Below are 27,577 nucleotides of genomic sequence, written 5' to 3' on the forward strand. Positions count from 1 at the left end.
AACCACTCGCTCAGGGTGACTGAGCACGAACCACTCGCTCAGGGTGACGGAGCACAAACTAGTAGCTCAGGGTGATGGGGCACGAACCATTCGCTGAGGGTGATGGAGCATTAACCACTCGCTCAGGGAGACGCAGGATGAAGCACTCGCTCAGGGAAATGGAGCACGAACCACTCACTCTGAACAACGTGGCGTGACAAAAGCATCTGCAGTGAGTGAACGATTCCCTTAGAATGACAAGGCGCAGTACCGCTAATCGACAATGTGTGCTCGGTTCGTGGTTTAAGCACTCATGCAAGTACTCCAATTTAATGGTTGTTAAGGAACGGTTGGTCAGGTTCTGCATACCAAACAGAATCCCTTTAACTTTAAAGCCGGTCTTCCCCGCACACGCAGAAGTTAAGGAAATAAAATGAATTCATTCAAATAATGACTTTATCTACAAAATAGTTGCTGCTTCATGCAGTACAACCCGAGAGACATTGCAAATTTCAATCACTCGTGAAATAAACATTGCAGAAAATCCGCTATGTTGCCTGCTCGTCTGTGCACGTGTCACGTGGTCCCATCAGTTCGGAGTTTGTGCAAACGTTCTAACTCTTTTTTTTTTAAACATCTGTTTTTCACCAGATTTGCTTTGATTTTCCGTAGATCACCTCGCAAAACCTCCAAAAATTTCGACACAGATCTGGCAGACGCTTTGGATAGGCAGGCCCTCTGGGGGACAGGCAACGAAGTCTAGCAATGAATCTAGTGTGAATGAATTATTGAAGAAATGTTCCCAGTTCGTTTTTGTCTTTTCCTTCATTGGTCCAGCATGGTTCGGATCTGAGTTTAGCCGGGTCTTTATCCCCGATAATCTGATCATTCTAGCTGGTACGTCCTTGGCAGTGCCGCTCGGTGGCATCCGATCCGGAGTTGGTACTCTACCGTAGTTGATAGGGTGACCCAGTTCGGGTAAGGAGTACCGAGGGTGTGGTTCGCCAGTAGTCGAAACCGCGTGGTTAATTAGGTAAACTGATTACACCTGGCAGGAAGACCCTATGATCCGCGGTCGAGGTATTGGCATCCACGGTGGGTTAAGCGACCCACCGCGTCACGGAATTATCCGTGAGCAAAGGCCTACAATTCCGGGAGTCTGGTGGGAGACGACGTAACTTCCCCCATCTGATGGTCGTTCTCGCCACTGGACCCCAACAATACTATAATTGAGAGGATCGCATTGGGAATATTAATTTTCTTTGTTGCATTTATATTCTATAAAGTGATAATGAATATGTATTAATAAAATTAAATGGAATTATTTAATTAACTGGAAACATAACATGACTTTCACATATATCTAAACAAACTTTATATTCTGGTTTTAACCATGTGCTTAAAAAAAACAAATATAAATTGTGGCTTCTACAGGCAGCTGTTTTCTTTCTTGGTGTTATCTCAAAGGCTAGGAATGTTATCTGGCTTGGGAAAGTGGTAGAGTGGCCGTTTCTCGAGGCTGTTATCAGACTTGAGGCCTTGAGCAAGCTATTGACCACAGCTGTTTCTTTGTTCAATCATCTCACCCTCTGTCCCCCACTTGTTGAGTATATAAGACCTTGAGTTGAGGCTCTGAGGGAGAGGGATGCATCGACTGCATTCTGCGAATTTCTCCCGTGCACATGATTAAATGATTCAAACTCTGAACCTGAAGAACTAACCTCTTCTGCAATGGCCTACACAGCCTTGAGACTTCAAACCGTGCAAAACTTTAAACATTAATAAAGTCAAAACCTGAGACCCCACAAACAAGCCACTTCCCTTATTATTTTTAGGAAACACTAGTCTCTCCAAATATCCACACGTAAACTCATCTAAGTAACTGCCGCACTACCGCACGCAGGCAACTTGCTGCGGTTACTGTACACCAGAGGCCCATGAAGCCTGAGAACCGACACGTGTGAACAAAATGGTGACGATTTTCTTTGGAAGCCTTTAAAATCGTGTTTGAAAAAGCACATTTAAAATTGTTTAAAATCACCATTTTATTTCAAGAGTCCAAAAGTCCAAGAGAAAGTATATTTTACAGATTACATGAATCGGCTTTGTTCCAACTCTGAAGAATTTCCCCAAAGGTTTCATTTAATGTTCTTCTTTCCTCCAAAATCAAGCACTTGTACATTTTTTTGGAGGGAAGGGGGAAGTATTATGTTATGTGTTGCATTGATGAAAAAGGTACATGAAAATAGTTTTCTTGTTCTTTGAACCCATGTCCCAGACTTGTCAAGTTTCTCCTGGTATGAAATATCACACATTTTTCGACCATTGGCGTCTTTCACGACCTTCCTCAAATGCATGAATTTTCTGATGCTTCTTTAAATTATGAGAGGATAGGAAGGCTTTATCACAAAGATAACATTTGAATGGTCTCTTGCAGGTGTGTGTTAATTTATGCACTTTTAAAATGCGGGGAAAGAAGAAGGCTTTTTCACAAAGAGAACATTTGAATGGCCTCTCACCTGTGTGAGTTACTTGATGTTGCTTCATCCTATAAGCACACACAAAGGATTTTTCACAAAGAGAACATTTGAATGGCCTCTCACTTGTGTGAGTTACTTCATGGCGCTTCAACCTATTAATACACACAAAGGCTTTCTCACAAAGAGAACATTTGAATGGTCTCTTGCAGGTGTGGGTTAATTTGTGTTTATTTAAAATGCTCGGAAAGAAGAAGGCTTTTTCACAAATAGAACATTTGAATGGCCTTTCATCTGTGTGCGTTACTTGATGTACCTTTAACTGATTAGCCCATAAAAAGGCTTTCTCACAAAGAGAACATTTGAACGGTCTCTTGCTGGTGTGGGTTAATTTGTGTTTATTTAAAATGTTCGGAAAGAAAAAGGCTTTTTCACAAAGAGAACATTTGAATGGCCTCTCACCTGTGTGAGTTACTTGATGGTGCTTCAACTTATAAGCTAACACAAAGGTTTTTTCACAAAGAGAACATTTGAATGGCCTCTCACCGGTATGAACCGATTTCTCATGCGTCTTGAGAGCAAAAGATCTCTTGAAGGCTTTTTCACAAAAAGGACATTTGTATGCATTTTCCCCCTTATGGATTCTCATATGCATGTTCAAAGAACTTGCCGTGCTGTAGGTGATTTCACAAAGATCACATTTATATGTTTTTTCGCCGGTGTGAATGAGCTCATGTGTCTTCAGACTTGAGGATAGCCGAAAATATTTTTCACAAAAAGAGCACTTGTGCAGCTTTTCATTGGTGTGAGTAAATGCATGCGCTGTTAATGTAGTCGAAGATGTAAAGGCCTTGTTACAAACAGCACACCTGTATGGATTCTCCCCTGTGTGAAGAAGTTCATGTCGTCTCAGAAAAGCTAACCTCACAAAGGGTTTTTGACACACGTTGCACAAAAAAGGTTTCTTTGTCATGTGGCCACTCAAGTGTTGTTTAAGTTTGTCGAGGTTGTTGCAGGGTTTAGCAGGAAGGTGGTTTTTGCTGTCCTGGGGAAAATCCTGATGTTGTTCCCTTCCTGTATGCTGTTTCAAAGTAACCTCGTTGTACAGAGACTGGGATGCGCTTGAAGAGAGGTTTTCACGATTTTCCATTGATCTCTCTGCAACGATAATGAACAAAAACAAGGAGCCAATCAGAGGTCGATGTGTAAAAGGTACACAATTCTTCTATTTATTCTATAAACTCGGCTACGTTACTTCTTGTCACATTTTCATTGCCTGTTGTGTCGTGAAGTCAACTGTTATTTGTGTAGCAAAGTCAGTGGATGGAAATCCAGTTCACAGTTTGACACTAAACCCTTTTCCAGAAGGAGTGATGCAGCCAAACCTCACCTCGCTGGGAGTTTTGCTCAGTGACAAACTCATAGTATTGTAGAAGAATCAAACATCTCACTCTTCCACGAGCCTCGAGTGTGGGAATATATAAATGCCATGTCACATAAGAAGGCCACATTTAACTCGAAGTATTTTTGGGTTATGTTCAATTTGCCAAGTAATGTTACACTTAGCAAGCCATTGGTTTTAGGAGGCGAGATAAGAGAAGAGTGCTTTGCAAAACATTTCATTCCACGAAAATAACTCAAGTAATCAGACTGTTAAATCGGTGCCGTGCTCACCATCTGCTTGGTGAGAATCCTCACTGGGCTCTTCCTTCACACGAACACCATTTGAAGACGGAAGATTATCACAGAAATATGCTGCCTCGACTGGACCCGTTTCACCTACACAGAACCACTTTTTTAATGCAGATGAGCATGCAAAAACTTGAATTAATCTTGTCAATATTCATTATCAAATTAATACAGCAGGATCAGCAACAGATATAAGCCTGGTGTTGGCTTCGTGGTTAGGGTGGCGGCTTGGGATCCTAGGGTCCTGAGTTCATGCCCTGTTGGCCGCTGAATTAATATACACCAGGAGGTTGACTCAGCCTGTCATCCTTCCGAGGTCGGCAAAATGAGCACCAGTGTACTGGTAAGGGGGACACTGCATCAGCGGCACAGCCACGTCCCAACCAATGATGCAACCAGCAGCCACAGGCTACACTCTATAGAGCAGGGTTTCTCAACCTTTTTACCCTTGTGGAACCCTTGAAATAGTTTTCAGGTCTCAGGGAACCCCTGCATAAAAATCACTCAAAATCACCCATTAAAAAAAAATAAAATAAAATAAAATAATCACCCGTACTTGATACACGTCAGTCACTCAATGATACACGAATCCGCCGCATACAGGACGTCCCATAACCAGTGAGGGCGGTTTCACACTGGCGCCATATAGACATCGTTAAATACATTCCCTAAGGTTGTTATAATTGTAAATAATATAAAAGGTTGAAGCCTCTATTATAATAACCAAGGAGTTTCCAACAATATGCCGTACGTGTATAGTAAAATTACGAATATTAAATCAAACAAAAACTACTCAAAAATACATTAGCCTATTTATTACTGTTTCTCGCGGAACCCCTAGCGACCTCTTGCGGAACCCTAGGGTTCCGGGGAACCCTGGTTGAGAAACACTGAGAGAGAGAGAGAGAGAGAGAGAGAGAGAGAGAGAGAGAGAGAGAGAGAGAGAGAGAGAGAGAGAGAGAGAGAGAGAGAGAGAGAGAGAGAGAAGAGAAGAGAAGAGAGGAGAGAGACAGCAACAGATAGTGACAGCATCTGGAACCCATCGCACAAGAGTAGGTGGAAAATGTGAGTTCTGGGACACCCCCATTTTACATTAACGTGATGGGAAAACTCATCCCCAAAAAGAAACACAACATTTGCTCCAACAAAAAAAAAAAATAATAATAAACCCCTGAAGAAAAGTGGTTAAGTGATTACCAGCAATAATTTCTTGCTACGAATTCTCACAAAACAACAGGATAATGAATGAGCACACATGACAAAGAAAATTACATGCAACATCAAATAAACTTGAGACAATATCCATCTTTAGATTGATATTGTCTCAGGTTTTTTTTGGATTAAAAAAAAATGGAGCTTTAAAATTTAATCAAAGTCATTGTATGAAAAAATATACATTGACTTCAATATCAAGATGCGGACGGGTGCTAAAACCGATTTCAAGAAAGACTTTTACACAAGCTGATGAATAATTCTGTATTTGGTAAAATGATGGGAAATGTCAGAAATAGACAAAACATAAGCCTTGATAGGTCTTGGGAACGAAGAAAGTAATGAATTAAAACAACAAATGCGGGTCAATATTTGGTAACGGCGAGTTTTCATAAAAGCCAATGCTGCTTTACAAACCATGATTTTTTCGGTAATTTGGGGTTGTATTAGCAAAATTAGGTGTTAGTTGTGCCTGCATCAAGGAGCACATTTAATTAATGAACTTTTTTGATTTTTTACACTTTTCTCACGAAGTGGTTTGTGGCAATGTCATCTACGTCACAACAGAGAAGTAGGTCTTCCCGGGTTCCAATATGCAAACTAATTATCTACTTTGAGACTAAATCACAGGCAAATGATTACATCTGTTTAATTAAAGGAAATGCAAAGTAAAAATTGATCCTATCAATTTAAGATTGGTTTCTACAGCCACACTGAATAGGCACCACTGCTATTGGCCTGATAGCACATTAAAATGAAAGCTTTCAATCATGACTGTGATATAAGAAAGGACCATCAGAGATTGATCTTCACCGAGTTAAAAGCGTATGACTTGTTGTTTCTTCTGACTTCACCTTGTTCGATATAAACCACTAGTAATTAATATATTTATTGAAATATCGGCTGTGACGTAGATGACATGCCGTGACGGGTTGTGACGTAGATAACGATTATTATGCAATCATATAGACAAACAAAGATCAGGGAGCCATTTGTACATATATTTTATTCCCACGTGTACTAGTGACAAAAAACATCATCAAGAGCTGTTTAATGAAACATTTTCAGAGGTCTAATTGATCGCATATAGCTTCCCAGTAGAGCCTCTCTATCTGCACATGGCGACTTCCCACACTGCTTGGCTCGGGGATGAGTGTCACTATCTTGTCGTACTCGTACCAGATCCGATCCTCCCTCATTGGCCAGAAAAACCGGTTATTCCCAATTTTAGACATCGAACTTACTTCCACTGTATCATCGTCAAAATCAACGATTTTACCAGGATACGGGGCCCCATCGTAGGACACAACACACCATTTTCCAAGTAGGTTGTCGTGTGGTGTTACCGACTGGAGAAGACATGTCTAGTCTGGACTGTCGACTGTCTGTGTCTCAGAGAACGCCTTTCTGGACATACGCAGGGTCTTCTGGTTTTTTCGCCAGCCTCTCCTTATTTGTCGCTGTTCTCTTAGAGTACGATCTGCCACAGGGACATAGCGATTCCTCTGCCTCAAACGCTCTTTCTGCAGAAAAGCTTCTTTTGATGCCCCATCCATCTTCTTCCTTTCCCTGTATCGCTTAGCCCTTTCTGCGGTGGAGAGCGCCATGCCTGAAAATGAACGGCACGTATATAATAGTCAAAAAGGAAAATGAATTTACTTTGATCAAATCAATCCATACGATAAATACCTTTAGTCTTGTGTTACTAAAATTGTATTAATATATTTTCTATTTATAGAGGTATGTTTGTACAGCTGCTACAAATTTTCAGGAATATTTAATATCACATTTTCCAAGTGTAAAGAGCAACTTCATCATACAAAACTCATCTACGTAACAAACACGTCATCTCGTCACGGGAAATGTCACCTCCGTCATGCAAATATGTGACGTAGATGACCGTGACATAGATGACGCGCTAAGTGTGTCAAAGGCTAATTTAGGCTTGTACACTATTTTTAACCACCGCGTAGCAGTTCCAGTGCATGTATGACAGCTAAATATATAGTTTACATGTTGAAATTACGGAACCAAAGTTATTTTGTTCAATACTTGAGATGTTCGTAGATGACAAAAAAGTGTACAAAACCTGAACTGAAGAAGAACACAACAAATTGATGAAAGTCCACTCTGACCTTTTGCTTGCGTAGCCTCCTGTAAACAAAAATGGTGCTGCCTCGAACTCTTAGGTACCACATGCTCACACACGTGGCTTCCCTTGATTTCCATTTGGCGTGCTGGAGCAGCATGATGTAGATTACCGGAAAACGTGGGACAGCAATTTTTAAGACAGAAATTTGAATTAAAATTAATTTTTTTAATGTAAACATTGTTGTTGTGCCAGAGCCGTTAAGTGTTAACCATATGTGGATGGCAAGAAACGTTTTGATGTGTTGTGCAGACCATTTCTGCGTCATATGTACAAATACATTTTTATAGTAAGCGTCTGGGACATGCCATTTTGACCCACACAGGTGACTTAAGTTGTGTGAGAAATAATTGTTATGTATCTGTGTGGCAGTCTACTGCTGTTTCAATGTTAAAATTGTATTTTATTGTTCTCTCGTCAAAAAGAAATGTCAGAACTATTTTACTCCGACAAATTAGCACTGTAAACATGTAGACAAGAAAACACGACGTTACCGAATAATCACCCATGCATGATTTTAAAAATATAAAATTAATTAATTCCCTCAATTAGCTAGTAAATTATCATTGTGCTCAAAAGCAAAACATAGCCAGCATCCAATCCCATACCCTTCACCTGAAAGTGAGTGTCCCCCAAGCTAGAGTCCCAGGATTGTGTTCCCATTTTATATTAATGACCCGTCGGCCTATTTTGGAAACCTATGATATCATTTTGAAGATGACTCCAATCTGTAATAGAAAGTATCTTAAACCAATGAAAGGTAAACTGTAGCTGTATTCTTGCCTGCTGATATGAATAAAAAAAACAACAACTCATCACATTGAATACCTCATTCTATGCCTTCAAGTACCACACACTCACTAATTTACCTCTGCAATCAACCTCTTACAGGGGTACAATCTTTAAAGTTAGGCCTACTTAAAATAACGATCTACTATGCTCCCTCCTGGGCCGATCATCTATCTATAATTCCAGCAGTGTGTGTGTGTGTGTGTGTGTGTGTGTGTGTGTGTGTGTGTGTGTGTGTGTGTGTGTGTGTGTGTGTGTGTGTGTGTGTGTGAGACCGCTGTTTCTCGACAACCACTGGTCCGATCTAATTGAAACTTGCCAGGTACATTGCTGGGGACCTGAGGATGTGCCTTTTCAGGTTTGATATTAATCGGACAAATGATTCCCAAGTTATGGCCATTTATTTACCAACCAATGACAGGACACGTTGCTGCGTAGGCGTGGCCGATGGGGGAAGAGAACCTCAGCCGCGTTCGCCATTACGGGTTTTTTTCTCTTCTCTTCTCTTTGTGTTTTTCCTTGCGAAAAGGCAAAATACGTTGGTGCTAATTGAATAATTGCCCATTAAAACGAATAATTTATCAAAACATTGGCAGATCCAGCAGCCTCCACATTCTTGCCCTGGACGAGGAAACAAAGAAGAAGCGCCGTTTCCTCAGCAATGTTGTTTATGAAGAGGTGCTAACGAGATAAAGGTGTGTACATGGAGACAATTTTTTTATTATTTATTTATTGAAGAAAAATTGTTCCGAAAATAATTTATCAAAAAAAGTGCACAACTTTTTTTGTTTCCAATTGTCAAAACGGTGTGGCCTTTGGAAGTGTTAAGGAATTCAGCTCTACTCAACATGTTTGCCAACGAAATACATCTCAATTTGGTGGTATGCTTTGCAAACTATTTTTTTAAAACTATTTTCAAACTAAAACAATTCGAACATGGAATACCTAATGACACTGGACTTTCAGGTCTCCTACAAATCCTACCCTGTCGCCTCACCATGGCATTGGAGTGGCAATGGTCAATGGCAGCGAATGTCATGGCGAGCAAAGACGGAGGTAAACTTGATTTTAATTTGGATTTTAATTAACTCTGTGTGTGTAAGTATCACAGCAGTTGTTACTTCAATGAAAGCGATAATTCGTGGAATGATGTGAACATTCCGTACGGGCACGCACTACTTCTGGATAGTGATGACTTACTGTATTCTAATAATTTCTCGATTTCTTATGTGCATTTATAGATAAACACAATGTCCCAATCCAGTCGTCGTTTACGAGAGCGAAGGAACGGCCTGTGTGGTTGTTGTTTCTGGCACGCAGTTTGAAAGTTTTTTTTTTTTGTATGTACGGCCACGCACGTACGGGCACGCGAGAGTGAAGGAACGGCCTGTGTGGTTGTTTCTGGCAAGCAGTTTTAAAGTATATATATATATATATTTTTTTTTTTTTTGCACGTACTGCCACGCACGTACGGGCACGTGAGAGCGAAGGAACAGCTTGTGTGGTTGTTGTTTCTGGCACGTGGTTTGAAAGTTTTGTTTTTTTGTTTTTTTTGGTTTGCACATACGGCCACACACCTACGGGTACACGCCTACGGGCATGTACTAGTCTATCTATAATTCCAGCTGTGTGTGTGTGTGTGTGTGTGTGTGTGTGTGTGTGTGTGTGTGTGTGTGTGTGTGTGTGTGTGTGTGTGTGTGTGTGTGTGTGTGTGAGAGACCACTGTTTCTTGACACCCACTGGTCCGATCTAATTGAAACTTGCCAACTACATTGCTGGGGACCTGAGTATGTGCCCTTTCAAGGTTTGATATTAATCGGACAAGTGCTTCCCAAGTTATGGCCATTTATTTACCAACCAATGACAGGACATGTTGCTGCGTAGGCGTGGCCGATGGGGGAAGAGAACCTCAGCCACATTCCCATCACGGGTTACAATGTACGCACTTCCGGATAGTGATGACGTCCTATATTCTATTCATTTCTCGATTTCTTATGCGCATTTATAGATAAATACAATGCCCCAATCCATTCGTCATTTACGAGAGCGAAGGAACAGACTGTGTGTTGTTTGAAAGTTATTTTATTTATTTTTTATTTTTTATTTTTGCACGTAAGTTTTTTTTTTCTCTCTTCTCTTCTCTGTATTTTTCCTTGCGATGGCATTGCGAAAAGGCAAAATACGTTGGCGCTAATTGAATAATTGGCCATTAAAACTAAATTATGAATAATCGTAACTGGATATGCGAACTTCCGGACAATGAGGACTTAACTTCACGTAGGCCGATGCGCGGCCAGCCGACGATGACGTCACGTAACCTGCCGGTTACGATGGGGATCGATCGGTGCCTTAGTTACCGTGGCGTAGGAGTGGCAATGGTCAATGGCAGCGAATGTCATGGCAAGCAACGACAGGGAGGTAAAATTGATTTTAATTAACTCTGTGTGTGTAAGTATCACAGCAGTTGTTACTTCAATGCAAGTGATAATTTGTGGAATGCATGTGAACATTCCGTACGGGCACACACTACTTCCGGATGGTGATGACTTAATGTATTTGAATAATTTCTCGATTTCTTTTGCGCATTTATAGATAAACACATTGCCCCAATCCAGTCGTCGTTTACGAGAGTGAAGGAATGGCCTGTGAGTTTTGTTTCTGGCATGCGGTTTGAAAGTTTTTTTATTTTTTATTTTGCATGTACGGTCACGCACGTACTAGTCTATCGCAACTGGCCTCCAAGGCAGGGAGGCATCTTGGAATTCCCAACAAAGCAAAATCCTTCTTTGGGTGCTGTCAGCTCCAAACAGGATATTGGTTTCTTCTGTGGGGTGGTCGCTCATTAAGTAAGCCTCGTGTTGACCTAACGGTTGAGGTAGCTGACTTAAGATCTTAGGGTCTTCAGTTTGAGCCCCAGTTCACCGTTGAATTGACACCAGGTGGGTTGACTCAGCCCGTCATCCTTCCAAAGTCGGAAAAATGAGTACCAGTGTACTGTACTGGTAACAGAGACGACATAGCTACGCTCCCGGAAAAATGATGCAACTAGCGGCCACAGGCTGCACAGAATGGCATGGCTCATGTCTCTTCTCATATCCAACAGCAGTCATTTCCACATTTACCCTTTTGCCAGACATCTAATATCCCTTTGTCCATTTGTCAGGTATGTATGTACCAATTTGTCCCTTGTTCAATTCTCCATCCCTTATTTGCTGGTTCCCTTTAGCTCAATTTTGATGCATCGCCCATTCACTTTTGTGTCATCAGCTTTTCCATCAGCCTTTATCTCTATTTAAATAAAAAAAAACATCTGCAACAATTGCAATCTATTAATCCATCCATCCATCCATTGGGACTATACTCTGTGCAGAGCGTTGGTGCTGCCTAACCGGTCTTCTTGGTTATTGGGCACAATCCTGGACGGGTCGTCACTCCGACACAGTATACCAGCATGCTGGCACTCATTTTGCCGACCTCGGAAGGATGACAGGCCAAGTTTATCCCACCTGGTATTAATTCAACAGCTGAGTGGGATTTGAACTCAGGACCCAAGGATCCCAATGCCCGCAAACCTAACCATTAAGCCAACACCAGGCATAATCTATGAATGTGATGCAGAAATTGGGAAAAATAACGAGTATGACGAGAAAGTAAAGTCGGTATACTAAATATTCGAGTGACAATGCTGTTGCATGACAGGACAATGCCACTTCCTTATTGTCTCAGTGGAAAATGCGTCTAGTTTGTGTCACATCCACCAAAGTTACTGTTGTATTTGCAATACAATAAGAACTTGGTTTCCACAAAAAAGTATTTTAATTATATTGGCAAATAATGCAAGTTTTTTTTTTTTTTAACTCAGATTTAATAAAAATGCAGTTCTGGGCTTACCTTGAGAACAATTATCCACAAGTTCAGGCTTCACATTCACCTCATCTTTAACGTCTGTTGCAAGATAAAGAAAGTCTTTTACTGAACTCAACATAACCCATCACACCATTCCCATCATCCAGGATCTTTACCTTTAACTTGTACAATGTTATCCTGAATTCTTACCTTGTGAGAAAGAACCATCTGAAGGTTCAGGTTCCACCTTTACCACCAACAGAGGATCTGTAGAGAAACAAAAGAAACTTTAAACAAAGCACAAAATAAAATCTACAAAGGACAATTACTCACCATAACTACATCTTCAACATTCCTGGACCAGAAAAATAATTTCTTGATCAGCAAAGGAGGAGATTAAAAACAAACAAACCACTATCTACATATTACATACATGTGTGGTAAAGTGATTTGGAATGTAACAAACACGAGGTGTACTGGAGGATGAAGGCAGCGTAGGGTATTAAAGGGGTAGCAAGCACACTCTTTCCTCTCTTCAGACCATGATGGAATCACAAGCTGGTCAAACACTCGGAAGATGTCTTTCAATCCTGACAAATCTCACACTCGTTCAGAAATCCGTTGCGGCAGGATCTGTCTCTTGAGAGTTGGTCTTCCACAATCACTGCTCACAATCACTCATTCGTTCCTTTTGTTTCCTTCCTGTGTAACCAACTTTCACAATGTCTTATATTTCATTATTACCTCCAGTATCTTCACGACAGCATTTGCCACCATCTCAGATCATCCCCCATTCAAAACCATTATCTTTTCTACTCAATTAACCTTCCCCAAGGCCACCTCTCCAAATTTCCAGTCTTTCCTTCCTGAGAGTTTGCTTCTGTATTCATCTTATCGACCCCTTTCCCCCTCCAACCCCCTTGTCCCTCATTCTTTCACACATCCCCTGTTTGTCTAAGTCTCCCTCTATTTTGTCCATCATCCCTGCTGTTGGTGCGATTCCCTTTTCTCTTTCTGTTATTGCTTTCGTTCTGTTACATACTATACTGCTCAGTTATACATTCTAGCTCCCCATGAGCCTCGACTTTGTATTGAAAAAAAAAAAATTCAATATCGTTTATAAACAAAACCATTTTTCCGAACATGACACGTACATTATAATGTACATCATAATGGATACATCCCATAATCTTTATGAAGCATTATTATATGATCATGAAAAATATCCAATATGTGTTTAAACGATCTGAGCTATGTTCATTTTCAATCATCTCCTGCACCTCTTACAACGTTCCACTTGCACATCGAAACATCTTGGCGGAGACAACTTTTTCATTTTCGCAATCTCATCCTAAACTAGAACGGCACTCATCGAGCATGCATCGTGTCACCTCATGCACTCATTCTGAACAAAAATTTAGAGTTCATCGTTTAGTGTTCAAAAAACTGAACACGCTACTATTATGACCCACTGCTATTATGACTCATATAGCCGTATCATTCATGCACCCTATTATGTCGCATGGTTTCTTGGCTGAAAAAGAAAAATTGCTGTCAGAGTATGCATTGTGGGGACGATCTCATCCAAATTGTGACAAAAAACAACTATGCAAATGAAAGTGATATTTGGGGAAGAATTTTTTTTTAATTTCACCTCAACATTCATGGCTGAAGCCTGGTGTTGGCTTAACGGTAAGGGTAGCTGGCTTAAGATCTTAGGTTCTTGGGTTTGAGCCCCTCTCCTACTGGGGAATTAACACTAGGTGGGTTGACTCAGCCCGTCATCCTTACATGAATTTACATGAATATTTACATGAAAGGCAGAATGATGCCGCTACACATCACAATGGCACGCAAGTTCTCCTCAACCTTTTGTGAGACGATTGACTAACAATTCAACCAAAGGATAAATAGTAAGTCCCATCTCAGTGATAACTCAAGTGGTTTTCTCCAGCTATTATAAATCGCCCGCGATGGATGAGTGAACACCACAGCCTTCCATTCCGATCGGGGAAACCCTGCCTTTTCCTTTTCCTCGCCCCCTTTTACAATTTCCTCCGTCTTCTTATAAACTCAACCTCTATATTTCCATTCCAATCACAAATTAATACTACACCATTAATATAACAAAATGAAATGTTAACAAACACTCATGAAGTAAACGAATATAAACGCCATTCCAACGTGATAATCAGGACAGACAAATCTGCTGGCAAAGAAAGGCGGATATGCAACACCGATGTACACACATGATCTCCTGCCTGGCAGACACCTAATCGCAGTAATGCGCTTGCAAGCTTTTGTACCCGGCTAACTTCTACAAAAATAGCTCATTAAAAAAAAACAACAACCATGAGAGTAATTCACATAATCGTGGTCATTATGTGTTATTGTGTTAGCATTACACCCCATCCGGTTGAAATGGGTGAAGAAACTAATCAGCATATCGGAATAGCACCTCAATTCCCTATAATGGCAGCCTGTTTATCTGATGACGAACTTACGGAAACCTCCTATGGGTGGTTACAAAAATACGGATTTCGGTAAAATACGGAAGGAGTTTCACCCATGAATATGGCTGCCATACGGTGTGACCCATGACATCAAAAATTTAATTCTTCATTTACATCGGGTCATAGATGAGATATTTGAAGTTTCAAATTTTTGGATAAAGATTTCAATTCAACTAATTATAGCTGGAATATCACTTCACCAATGACTTCATCATTATCACCCTATATACTCAGGGCTGGAGTTACCATGTGGGGGGCCGTGGGCACAATGATTGTGGGGGGCCCCCAAATTTGGAGATTAATCAACAACTTAAATTATAACTGCTTTTTCATCAACAACTGAACTTGTATCTATAGATTTGGCAAATCTTGATCAGGAATGATTTGGCATACATGTTCACAAATTACAACTAAATCTGACAATATGACAAGATGGACGGATTATTATTGATATGGCTGGTGACTTATTTATGAGTTGATGACTTATCTATGAGCTCATTCTAAAATCAAATCACAAAAATGTTGCTACAAGAGTAAGAGATAGAGATGGACTAAAATAAGAAAATAACAAACGATGCACTGTCATTAATCATACTATGAACTTCAACTAAAAATTTTTCTAACTTCTAAAAACACTCTGGGCAAGAGAAATCCGAAATGGTGATTAATAGCCGACTTCCAGCGACCGCAAATATACGGCAGTGTCATCCGCATCAATGAACATACACACGGTGCCTGAATCAATGGACAAGCTTCCTGCGTGACTTCGCAGCAGCGAATTCGGATATGATACTGTCAACCTGTATGGAATTGAGCACGTCGGATTCGGTTGAAATGATGGTCAGATTGACCAGTCTCTGCTGCCCCATTGCGGAGCGAGGATGGTTCTTGATAAGCTTGAGTTTAGAAAACGAGCGCTCCCCGGAGCAGTTCGACACCATCGGTGAGAGGTAAATTCTAAGCAGCACTTCCACGTTTGGGAAAGTATCGGTGAGTTTTCGCTCTGAGAAAACTGTACATGTCGAGTTCAGTACGGCCCGAGTCTGCTCTGACTCCTTCATCATGGCTTGGAACTGAATCATTTCTTGTGAGGTCAGGTGATAGATCTTCCCGATACAGCTCGACGAGCTTCGAGCATGACTCTCGAATCTGCTCCACTTCCAGTTGAACAAGAACACGCAGGAATCCAAATCTGTCACTCATCTCACTGTAAGCGTTCGTATGCTTTTCCAACTGCGACAGCAGTACGTCGATCACTGCAACGTATCTACTGATGCGAAAGGACTCCTTGGCGTCTAGTTCTACTTCTGGAGTGTGTCCATAGTCCAAGGGAGCGAGGCAGACATTACGCTTTCATCTACGCGATCCGCAAGTGAATTCCTCCGTACCTGAGTGCTCCACTCCGTCAACAACGAATGTATCAAACTGATCGCGTAATGACTGCATGAAACTCGCCAGTGACTTGAGGAGCTGCACAGCTGTGTTGAGATCGGTAGCTTGCGACTGAAGGGTTTTACTCGTACGATCAAATCTACCAAGGACAGTAGACCAGAAACCAGCATAGAACCCTATCTCGAGCGTGCACATCGTTTGGTGAAGTGTCTCTGCGGTGTTTCTCGTTTCACTATTCAGTTGTTCATCATTTGCAATTTCATCGAGGACATCCATGATTTCGCTGTAACCGTCTACAAGAGCTCGGGTTGCATCAGAATGAGCCGACCAGCGAGTGTCGCTGAAGAGCTTTGGTACTTGCAGACCTTTGGCTTTCACGGCATCAAATAATCTGGCGTAGCGCGACGTGGAAGCTGGAAAATTTACATACACTTGTTCCACGAATTCAAAGAATGCTGCTGCAAGTCTACAGCATCCCACAGCCGACTGACCAACTAAGTTCAGTGAGTGCGTCACGCATGGCACAAATTTGCGAGAGGGTTCTCCTGTTTGATCATTCCCTGCATCCCATTGTATTGGCCACTCATATTAAATGCGTTATCGTAAGATTGTCCTCGGCAGATAGCGATGTCCAATCCAGTGGCTTTCAAAAAATCCAGTAATGCTGTCGCTTGCTGGAGTCCAGTGTGTCCTGTGTTGCTCAGAAAGGTCATGAAACGCTCCACTGGAGCCTCGTTCTCGATGTATAGTAGAATAACTGTGAGCTGGTCGATGTGGCTTATGTCAGGAGTAGGCTCGACTGACACAGGGAAGTATTATTCCTCTTTCACACGAGCGACGATGTTATCCAGAACAGATTTTCCGATGATGGAGACTAACTCTTCACATGTCGTAGATGATAAGTAGTTGGTGTAGCCACTACCTTGGTTGGCATATTTCTGAATGTGCTGCACCAAAAATGGATCGTATTCTGCAAATAATTCCATTAAACCAAGGTAGTTACCATTCGTCCGTGACCCAACAATTTCATCCGATTCACGGAACGCCAGACCACGCTCAGCGAGAAAAGATATAACGCTCACACTTCGTTTCAGCACCTCCCTCCAATAGGACACAATCTCACTCACCCGTTTGACGAGTTCAGTGTCCACACGACCTGCGGATGTTGCTCTGTCTGACAAGCGGATGATATTCGCACAATGTACATGCGAACGCTCATGCACCTCGATAGAACGACTGGCATGCTTCCAGTCATTGAATCCTTCCCCGCCCAGGGCAGTAGCGCCTCCAAAGAGCTTGCAAGCGATGCAGTACAGTTTCCCAGTTGATGTGGAGAAGCAAAGTCAGGACCTTTTCATGGACTCTCCGTTTTGTAGTCTACGGTAAAAAAAGATTATTGGGGCAGCAGCGTTTCCTACCTTCAACAAACTGAATGGATGAATCAAAGGGACCAGTCGAATTCTGCAGGGGCTCCAAATCTCGTGATGTCCAGTAGTCGATCATCTCTGACGACGTTCGCTCAGGAGGCCAACATCCAATGCAATTGGCAAAGCCAGGTCCATGATCAGTCAGTATATCTCATGCTTCTTAATCTGATGCATGTTCTTCATCGGTGGAACCTTCTGAGATGTTGGGCAAATCTTGACGTGGGGGTTGCGTTGCCAAATCTGCTTGTTCTGTCTCTGTTGGTGTTCCAGCCTCTGTCATGGACGAATCGCCTGTTTGTGCAGGAGTGAAAAACTCTGAGATTTTCTGGGTCTTGTCGACGACGGCCTTGTGTTTTTTTTTAATCTTTTTCCTTGGAACGTTTCCGCTTTTGAGCACCACCGTCATATTTCCGTGGAGCCCTGGATTTGGGCCTGTCGTCACCGAAGCCGCTCATTGTGGTTTCTGCAGCTGGTAGGTACCGAGTAACCGAGATATTGTCAGCGTGCACATGGGACGTACCACAATCACAAACAACAAGTATGTTTCACACACCTGGAACATAGAAAGTCACACCGTGTTACTGTGCTGTGCGTGCCAGTAAGCAGGGTACTGACAGCGTTCCCCGCCAGCCGCAGTTTCAGTGTGTGCAATACTACCCCTGCCGGCCGTGTGCTGTGCTGGCCTGGCCTAGTTTTACCACATCGACTTTCACCTTTTCACCTCTCCTCTGGCTGGACCTCTGTATTCCGTCTGTGCTTGCTGGGCTCTGGCGGGCAGTGTCGTAGTTAGTTGGTCACGCTCAACCATCCGAAGCATCGATGATCGATCCAAAAAAAAGATCGGAATGCGGGCCCCCAATGCCCGAGGCTTGCCCCAGGAATTTTTGACTACGTTGGATCCGTTCTGTGGACCGTGGAAGAAACAGCTTGAAAAGGACCCTCACAATGACGGACAATTTTGAAAAGATATTATTACAAAGAGTTTACAATAAAACTTTAGAATCACATTTTCAAGGGATTTTCAAAATGTCATCGAAATTGTGGGGGGCCCCGGGGCCATGGCCCCACCTGGCCACCCCTAAATCCAGTAGTGTATATACCCATGGGGAGTTTTTGACGTGTGTCAAGTTTCAATTATTTTCGTTGAGTGGTTTTAGAGAAATTACGTCCAATTTTTTTTCCCTTTAATCCAATATATCTGCCATACCCTGTGACCTATGATGTCAGAGTTCGCAATACAATATTCTCCATGGGGAGTCCCTCCTATGTATAAAGTGTCACATCAATCGGAAAAGTGGTTGCAAAGAAAAAAACATTTTTAAAGCAAAAATATATCGACGTGGATGGACACACACACACACACACACACACACACACACACACACACACACACACACACACACACACACACACACACACACACACACACACACTGCAATAGTCTGGCATTCCCTTCAGAGCGAGACTAATTAAAACCAATGATCACGAGAAGAGTGATGAGCTTCAGGGTTCGCCTCAGAAAAATGCAGAAAAAAGCTTTTTTTGGGAGCATGATGATGATTATGTGAGTCGTCACTTTCAATGAATTTCCCCCCTTCAGTGGCGTGCTCACCAAGTGTTGTCCATTATTCGATGGCTATCAGTATAGGCCAATGTGGGACCCACAGCGTCGACCGCAAACATCACAGCTACAGTATAGACTGATCCTTGGGGAGATTGATGTTGGTAGGTTTTCCTTTCTTGCCTCCACTGTCCCTTGATGGCAAGTCTGCCACATTCAAAGTGGTCCCGGCTTTTGTGACAGATGTTGCGCAAAGCTGACTTGTTTGTGGTCTGATGTTCCCAGGCGATGGCTCTAATGGCACAAGACTTGAGTGTAGACTTAAGGACGTCCATGTGGCACTTCCTTTGTCTACCACATGACCATTTACCAGATTTAAGTTCACCGTAGAAAAGCGCAGTTGGGATTCTGTGGTCTTCCATGCATGCAAGTTGTCCTGACCAGTGAATCTGAGCTCGCATTAGGAACTACTCAATTTCTTAGATCTGACAGCAGTTTAGGATTGAGGTGTTCAGTGTTCTGTCTCTCCAGGTGATGCCACGAATCTTACAATTAAAGACATCGCATGTGGAATTGATAGAGGCAATGATAGGGTGTGCAAGATTCACATCCATACAGGAATGTCGATAAGATAACAGCATGATAGACACTGATCATCACGTCCAGGCAAATGCCACGCATGTTCTCGAGGCGATGTGTCAACTTTCCAAATGACACGTATGCTTTACCAAGCCTTGATTTTATTTCATCGTCAACCATTGAATTTTGAGAGAGGACACCTCCAAGGTAGCAGAACTTATCTACAACTTTGAGTGACGTGTCATCGATGGGATGGTATACGGTACCTTCTGGTCTCAGCTGAAGCACAGCCTCGGTCTTCAAGAGGCTAATCATAAGGCCATAGCGACAAGCATATTGCACAAAGCAGTTGACAATAAATTGCATATCTTCGAGATTGCGACTGAAGTGTGCAGAGTTATCTGCGAACAGTCGATCACCGAGCCACATTTCCATGATTCTGGACTGGGCCTTCAGACGTTGCAAATTGAAGACACGTTTTGCAACGTTGGTGCAAAACTGGATCATCACTCCCCGAGTGAAATCTTTGAAGGCATCTTGAAGTATAAAGGAAAACATCGATACACCTTGGTACATCATGAGTGATGAAGGTTGTGGTCAGGTTTCATCGAAGAGAGAAAATACCCATTTTGGGAGGGGGGTCAATAACCCCCTCCCCCATACACCCCTTCAATGAGCGCAGATTTTGATGTGGTCAATACACCTTTGTTAGGCATCCGATATGAAGCCTTTCACCAAGTTTCATCAAAATCGTGTGTTTGGTTCAAGTGATAATAACTGAAGTGTTTACGGACTGACTGACTCACTCACTGGCTCACAGACACTGCTCGATTGGATAAGCTCACCTGATTAAAGTTCAGGTGAGCCAATAATAGTGGTGTTATTTGGCAATAATAATAATGAGCGTATTATCCCCACCCTCGCCCAAACACATCGGGCTTGGTTAAAGGCAAACTAATGTTCAAGCAGTACAGAAGGCAGGTATGCTACAAGGCCGTGAAGATCAATGAAAATTGGGTCCAACGCATCAATGGGCCCACGAGTCAGAGTAAAACAGTTATGTGCGGATTCGGATGATACTTGGTGGATGAGTTGGTTAGGTGACAAGAACAAGTCAATTCGATTTTGGTTCAGGTCAAGATCCAGATCCAGCCTATCAGCAGGATCCAAAACCGAAACTGTTCATCCTGGCGGAGGTATGGGCTCTTCCGAGTGCCATTCTCGTTTGTCGTTGTTATTGCACGACTCTGTTTGGATGAATATTCATCAGAAAGGCACATTTGACACACCAATGAACGGGCAATTGAATAACCTTTCAAATGATATACAGCAATCAACGAACAGTTTAGTCAAACTGAGACAGGAGGTTGCTTTGCAGCCATACCCATGACATTCCAGAGAACAAAAATCGCTTCATGACATTACGGGGTACCTCTCATCAAGGTGTCTAAAGTACAATTACAAACCAAGATATTGCATGTTAACATCTTTTTTTTTTCTCACCCAGGACATCCCAAGGAACAAAAACATACCAACCAAGTAGGGTACTGGGTGGGTTGGGGGTTGAAGGTAGCCCTGCCCAGCCCATGGGCTAAAGTATTCAATACATCTAATCAATAAATGCCATTTTTCTGTCGTCTGTCTGTGTGTGACACCAATCATGCCAAAACTGTGGTGTAGCCTGCGGGCATGCAGGGCGGTGCATGATGATGGGAGGAGTGGTCGTCGTGGTCATCGTATCTGCAAGGAATATAAGGTGTGCGCGCCGCCTGAGGCGTTGTAGTAATGCTGGAGTCGCCCGGCTCGTGAGTGTGCTGAATACGCAATAAAGGAGAGCCGCGGGCAAAGTACGCCCGCGCTCGCGCTTGTGCAACACAGCCCGGCTCAACTGTTCCTCCGCTCGTGTCTGCCTGCTAAGCATCTTCTATCCAGTACACCACAGTTGGCGACGAGGATCTTCGGATCGGCGTGTGCAGGGTGGCAGCGAATGACCCATGCGGTTCCAGGCTACGGAGCCAAGGGTCTCGCCAGCACGAGCATGGCAGAAGGTCGGTGCACGGCGCACGAACGCATGCCCGCCTTCGTCGGAATCGACTTCGGCCACGTCGAGTGGGCAACGGCCGCGCTCAGTGTTCGTTTTATTGAGGCACGTCAGATCGGGGGAATGATGTCTGCAGAGCCACGGCTAAAGAACGAGGACGCGCGGTTCGGCTCGAACGCGGCGTGGGACGTCGCGCGAGCTCTGAAGAATGTCCAGGGTCTCGATGGTCGGGGCACAGCAGATGGTCCGGGGGTCAGCGCGATGGGCCAGGCACGCACGGCCACGCGCACGGTCTGCGGCGTGGGTCGTGGGCGAGCGTTGCAATACAATCACTCGGGCGGCGGTCTGAGCACTCAAGGTCGTCTACGGTGTGTGGGGCGAGGGTCATCGCCCATGCTGCCCATGTTGAACCTGGTTTCAGTTGGTCCTACGGTGACAGGACCGATGCCAGTGAATGTCGAGGTGATCGGGGCACTGATCGGGTGTCGAATTGAGTCCACTCGTGCTGCCCGCGCATCGCGCACGTACACCGGCGAAGCGGTTGCGCCGCTTGCAGCGCCCGACGTCTCGGTGCTTTACCGGGGGCGAAGCGCCCTACTCACGGTGTTTGTGGTGCGAGGGGAGGGGCCCGTCCTTTTGGGTCGGGACTGGCTGGCGCACCTCGGGCTGGATCTCCAGTTCGTACCTTCAGGTGTGCCGGTGCTCTCTTCGATGCCTTCGTCGAGTACCGAGGGCGAGGTTCTGGCGGCGGGAGCCGCGTCGATGCAACGGGAGCGGCCGTTCGTTGCTGCCTGCAACGGCGGTGTGCGGTTCGGGAGCAGCAGGGGCCGTGCCAGCTCTCGCGATGGGCTCTCGCGCGTCGGCTGCGTGCATGGTGCGAGGTGCGGTGTTGTTCGAGCAGCTTCAACGGGTGGCGGTGGGCCCGTGGCGTTAAAGGAAGTCGCGAGTCACAACATCGAGGCAACAACCAAGAGGCGGACTCGTGATGTGGGTTGTGGGTTGCTGTTCATTGCATATTTTTTTGCCTTGCTCTAGTGATGCAGTTTAACGTTGTTGAAATAAATGCCAGCAGTTCCCGTGTGAGAGTGGGTTTGGTGGAGATCAATCGATGGGATTTGTATTATGATCAATGTGATGTGGGGGCTTTGAGAGAGGTGGGGGCGAATAAAGAGGGTTTATTGGCCTCCAGTTGCCCCAGGCCACGGGTGGTTGTTTTGTCAGGTGCTGGGATTTTATCAAGAGAACGCGCTGTACGGAAAAATGAGTTTGCAATGGTTCATATGTTATTCCTATTGATTTATGATGAGCCTATGGTTGGAGTATGCTTTGAATGGAGTTGCGACCGTCTAATGGCCGTGGGGGTCTCGGAGATCGACTCGGAGCCGGGACTCGTGCGCTGGTCGGCGTTACCCCCACCTCTGCTTTCAGCAAGGTCAGACGTGCCTGGCGCCTGGGGCGTGGCTCTCTCGCTGCGCTCAAGGCCGTTTTGGCCATGCGGTGGAATCTCAACTGATTATGGTGCGTGGGGTGTTGGGGAGTGTTTGTTGCTTCCAGCCAAGGGTGCTGTTCAGCGCCCCCACCAAGGTCGGTCGGGTCTGGCGGTGGCGCCGCGGGTTCCAGACAGCGGGGGTCCGGCCTCGAAAGGTTTATCTGTTTCAGGTCTGGCTGGGGAGAGGTGCCGCCTTATGGGCCGGAGGCGTTTGATGGTGCCGGGGGAGGTCGGGAGGTCGCCGCGACCTCGCCAAGGGCCATGTAAGCATGAGCCGCCTGGGGGCGTTTTCGCTGTGTAGTGCTGCTGTGCTTCTCCAGTAGCTCGCTTCCACGCATTATATGATGTGATGTGCTGTTATACTTCGCTGTTTTCATTTTTTGTGCCTTGTCGACTATTATACCGTTGTCCTTCGTGTTGTTTATGCTTATTATGATGGTGATCATTTAATAATCATAGTTTTAGGAGGGAGGAGTGTGGTGTAGCCTGCGGGCATGCAGGGCGGGGCATGATGATGGGAGGAGTGGTCGTCGTGGTCATCGTATCTGCAAGGAATATAAGGTGTGCGTGCCGCCTGAGGCGTTGTAGTAATGCTGGAGTCGCCCGGCTCGTGAGTGTGCTGAATACGGGATAAAGGAGAGCCGCGGGCAAAGTACGCCCGCGCTCGCGCTTGTGCAACACAGCCCGGCTCGACTGTTCCTCCGCTCGTGTCTGCCTGCTAAGCATCTTCTATCCAGTACACCACAAAAACTACTGGGCCAATTGCCACCAATAATGGCACATGGACCAAGATCAACTCCATGGTGAACATGGGTTACTTGGTTTCATCTGGAGTCACAGGGGTTTGGGAGTGAATGTGTATCGTGTAGCGTCACCCGGTGGTGGCATCGGGTTTTACAAGTCAGCTGTGGAGATAACTGACATGTTTGCACTACACAGGTCCTCAGAGAGTGGGAACGCCCAAAGCCAACTTGTACTAGCAGGGGAGGCAGGAGAATGAAGTGAGCCGATGCGACCGGGGGGGGGTGGGAGTCTGGAGGGAGGGTGGGAGACTGGAGGGTGGGTGGGTGGGTGGGAGTCGGGAGGGTGGGAGTCTGGAGGGAGGGTGGGTGTCTGGAGGGGAGTCTGGGAGTCTGGAGGGTGGGTGGGTGAGTGGGATTCTGGAGGGAGGGTGGGTGGTGGCAAGTGAGGGTGAGATGACGGAGGGGAAGGAGTGGGAGGAGAGATCCAGCGTTGCCAGGCAACACCAAGCACACTTGCTGGTCATTTGTTGATGGAGGTATGTAACAGCATTGCATATCCCCCAACACCTGTAACACTCCTTCACGTTTGTACACACAACCCCCATATCCCCGCATCGTGACGTCATTTTACCCTGCCCCCCCTCCCGATAAAAAGCAGACTTTTTGTAAAAACGGCCGCATTTTCAATCCAATCATCATGTAACTCGGTTCAAACATTCTCCATGGGTCGGTGCGTCCATGTTGAAAGTTTCTTGTCAAATGCTGAAGCGGATGTGGAGAAAACGAATTTATAAAGGTGAAAAGGTCAGGGTCTCGGCTGACCTTCCACATCATAATCAATGACGGTCATTAAATTTGGGTTCTCTGGAAAATGTGAATATGACTGAAATTTCACAAATAAATAACTATGTGGTAAACGTTTAAACGTGACCCGTCCCGATTGGTCGGGCCGACCGACCGTACCTGGTCCCACGTCCGTCCCGCATCCTCCAGAACCAAGGTTCTGAACGTCCAGGATCCTGAAGCCACAGATCGCAGCATCTGTCCACGTCGGACAACCTCCGTTCGCTCCACCAAAGCCCGACGAGCTCGGGTCGTGGCCGGAGGTCGGGAGGTCTCCGTCCATGACCCTCGCGTTTGTCTCCACCTGGTGATCGCACAAATACCTTTTGTCTTGAACTTTCCCAATATTTTTAAATCTCCAGGATCCACGTGGATATGAAATCTCAAGAGTTCTTAGAATTAATTAATTTTAAAACAAAATGATTCCCAAACTTTCCGTTAAAAATAAAACTTAATCTTTTATGGTTTTTTTTATTATTTAAAAAAACACAAACCTGGAAATCGATAAAAAAGACCAGATGGAAAAAAAAAGCAAAAGTTTGTTCACCACGTTCACAGAATGCAATTCAACCTCGTCTCGATTGGCTGGAAGCCGATGCCGCACAGGCTGCGGGAAATCACGAGCAACATCACGGATCGATCGATGATCGGATTGTTAAACGTTTCGATTCAAGGAAACAAAATCAAACGGATGAAGAACATAGTCGAGGTACAAAGTACACGGACACCGGCCGCAAGGCACGGGAGGCATATCGTGCTGTGCTGATTATCCAGTCGCACATCGAATGCTTTGTGCTTGCTTGCCTTGCACCACCATGGCTAAAAAGGAAAGGGTCGGAGTGGAAATCGGAGGACGAGATCCAGACAGTTAATAGACCTGATAGTGTGGTCTGTTAGAACGAATATTCAACCATACCGTGCACTTTCGGAAGGAAGCACCAAATTTGGTATTAACGTAGTCATCTATCTATCATTCCAGGTGTGTGTGTGTGTGTGTGTGTGTGTGTGTGTGTGTGTGTGTGTGTGTGTGTATGTGTGTGTGTGTGTGTGTGTGTGTGTGTGTGTGTGTGTGTGTGTGTGTGTGTGTGTGTATGTGTGTGTGTGTGTGTGTGTGTGTGTGTGTGTGTGTGTGTGTATGTGTGTATGTATGTGTGTATGTATGTGTGTATGTGTGTGTGTTGTGTGTGTGGTGTGTGTGTGTGTGTGTGTGTGTGTGTGTGTGTGTGTGTGTGTGTGTGTGTGTGTGTGTGTGTGTGTGTGTGTGTGTGTGTGTGTGTGTGTGTGTGTGTGTGTGACCGCTGTTTCTCGACAACCACTGGTCCGATCTAATTGAAACTTGCCAGGTATATTGCTAGGGCCCTGTGGATGTGCCTTTTCAAGGTTTGATATTAATCGGACAAGTGCTTCCCAAGTTATGGCCATTTATTTACCAAACCAATGACAGGACAAGGTGCTATGATGTCACGATTGACGTCACAGTTCTTTTTTTATTTTTGCATGTACGGCAACGCACGTACGGACACGCACGTACGGCATGTACTAGTGATAGTAATAAAGGCATGCTGGGAAATGACCCTGGCACCCATTTTCCAACATGGCGGCCATTTTCCAACATGGCGGACGGATAGACGTCAGGTGGACTTCAGAAGTATATAAAATACACTGAAGATGAACGAATAATGAATTTTCGAGAAGCCTGTACCCCCTAAATCGACCCCAAGGATCCCAAAAATGACGTTTAAAATAAGCTCAGATCACTTGTTCACCATCTTTATGCTTTATCGTCATGGTCAATTAAATTCAAATATTGGCCAGAAGTTCATTTGATTCCACCGACCATATCCTACAACCTGAAACACAAACTGCTATAATATGAAAGATCCCACCTCCAACAAAGGAGCAGCAGAGCACAAAACAACCGCTCACACAAACAAATAAATTCAGAAAAAGATCATACGTCACCCTCCAGTCCACGGGATCAACTGTTACGTCCTACCTGCTCAACGGGTATAATCTTCCTCGCAGCCACGACTCGCAAGTCTATTTCGCACAGTCACATTTACATATGTGAGTGCACTTCAAGTCCGCGCAAGCGCATCTGCAGACGCGACACGCATTATTACACCTGCATCTAATGAGCTGTTGACATGCTTTTGAAATGAGCGGTTTCGTCGTCCACAAGGGCTCCCATTTGCCGTCGTCGACCTTTCTCCAACCATAATCAGATGGTGTAGCTTGCGGGCGACATGGGTCAGGACTGGTCATCCAAATTCCATATTGATAGGTGGCACATTTGAAGTGCTGGTGTAAGGCATCCTGCAATACACAAGTCATTTAACATGAGAGCGGGAGGGTATTTAAACTATCTTAGTCCACAACATCGGCCTGAATCTTGACAGGATCCTGGGAGTTACATGGTCCCTGGAGTGAGCTCTGTATTTCCATACATCTACTAACCAAGTCGTCCTCAATGGTGTATATTGATGCAAAATTGCTAAAAACAACAAAAAAAATTAAAGGCTCTCAATTATTACCTGTGTCGGTGGCAGTTGATCAAGGCTCTTCACTGATTTCCAGCAAAACAGATTCTTCCGTGCTTCGTTCACGGTGGAACACTCGAGTGAATGGTCATACATTGTACAGACAAACTTCTCAACTGTTTTGAAGTGCACTGAGTCCTGGTCTGGGATGGTGAACGGATTGTGGGCAATGTATAACAACGCCTGTGTCAGCTCAGGGCACAAACCCCATGCGAGCTATGCCGTCTTCTTTCCTTTGTAGGCGAAGGCTGATGTCGTGTCACATCCAGTCAGAGCATGGAAGGCGGGCAAGCAGGACTTCATCTTCA

General features: G+C 44.5%; 1 protein-coding gene across 1 annotated transcript in view; it reads right to left on the reverse strand.

The window, feature by feature from the left end:
* Window positions 1-1,918: 1,918 nt before the first annotated feature.
* The window catches only part of LOC147009949 (uncharacterized), a 48,369-nt gene continuing 22,710 nt past the window's right edge, over window positions 1,919-27,577 (reverse strand). Inside the window, exons 6-12 of the mRNA XM_085861216.1 lie at window positions 25,277-25,336; window positions 24,850-25,123; window positions 12,352-12,408; window positions 12,187-12,240; window positions 7,493-7,594; window positions 4,131-4,235; window positions 1,919-3,614 (exon numbers count right to left, since the gene is read on the reverse strand). Of these exons, the coding sequence (XP_085717342.1) occupies window positions 2,287-3,614; window positions 4,131-4,235; window positions 7,493-7,594; window positions 12,187-12,240; window positions 12,352-12,408; window positions 24,850-25,123; window positions 25,277-25,336 (1,980 nt within the window). The 3' untranslated portion in view covers window positions 1,919-2,286. The remainder of the gene's footprint in view (window positions 3,615-4,130; window positions 4,236-7,492; window positions 7,595-12,186; window positions 12,241-12,351; window positions 12,409-24,849; window positions 25,124-25,276; window positions 25,337-27,577) is intronic.

Source organism: Eptatretus burgeri, chromosome 17 (genome assembly GCF_056783735.1).
Source record: "Eptatretus burgeri isolate ZD-2024b chromosome 17, Ebu_testis_v1, whole genome shotgun sequence".
In the NCBI taxonomy this organism is placed as follows: domain Eukaryota; kingdom Metazoa; phylum Chordata; class Myxini; order Myxiniformes; family Myxinidae; genus Eptatretus; species Eptatretus burgeri.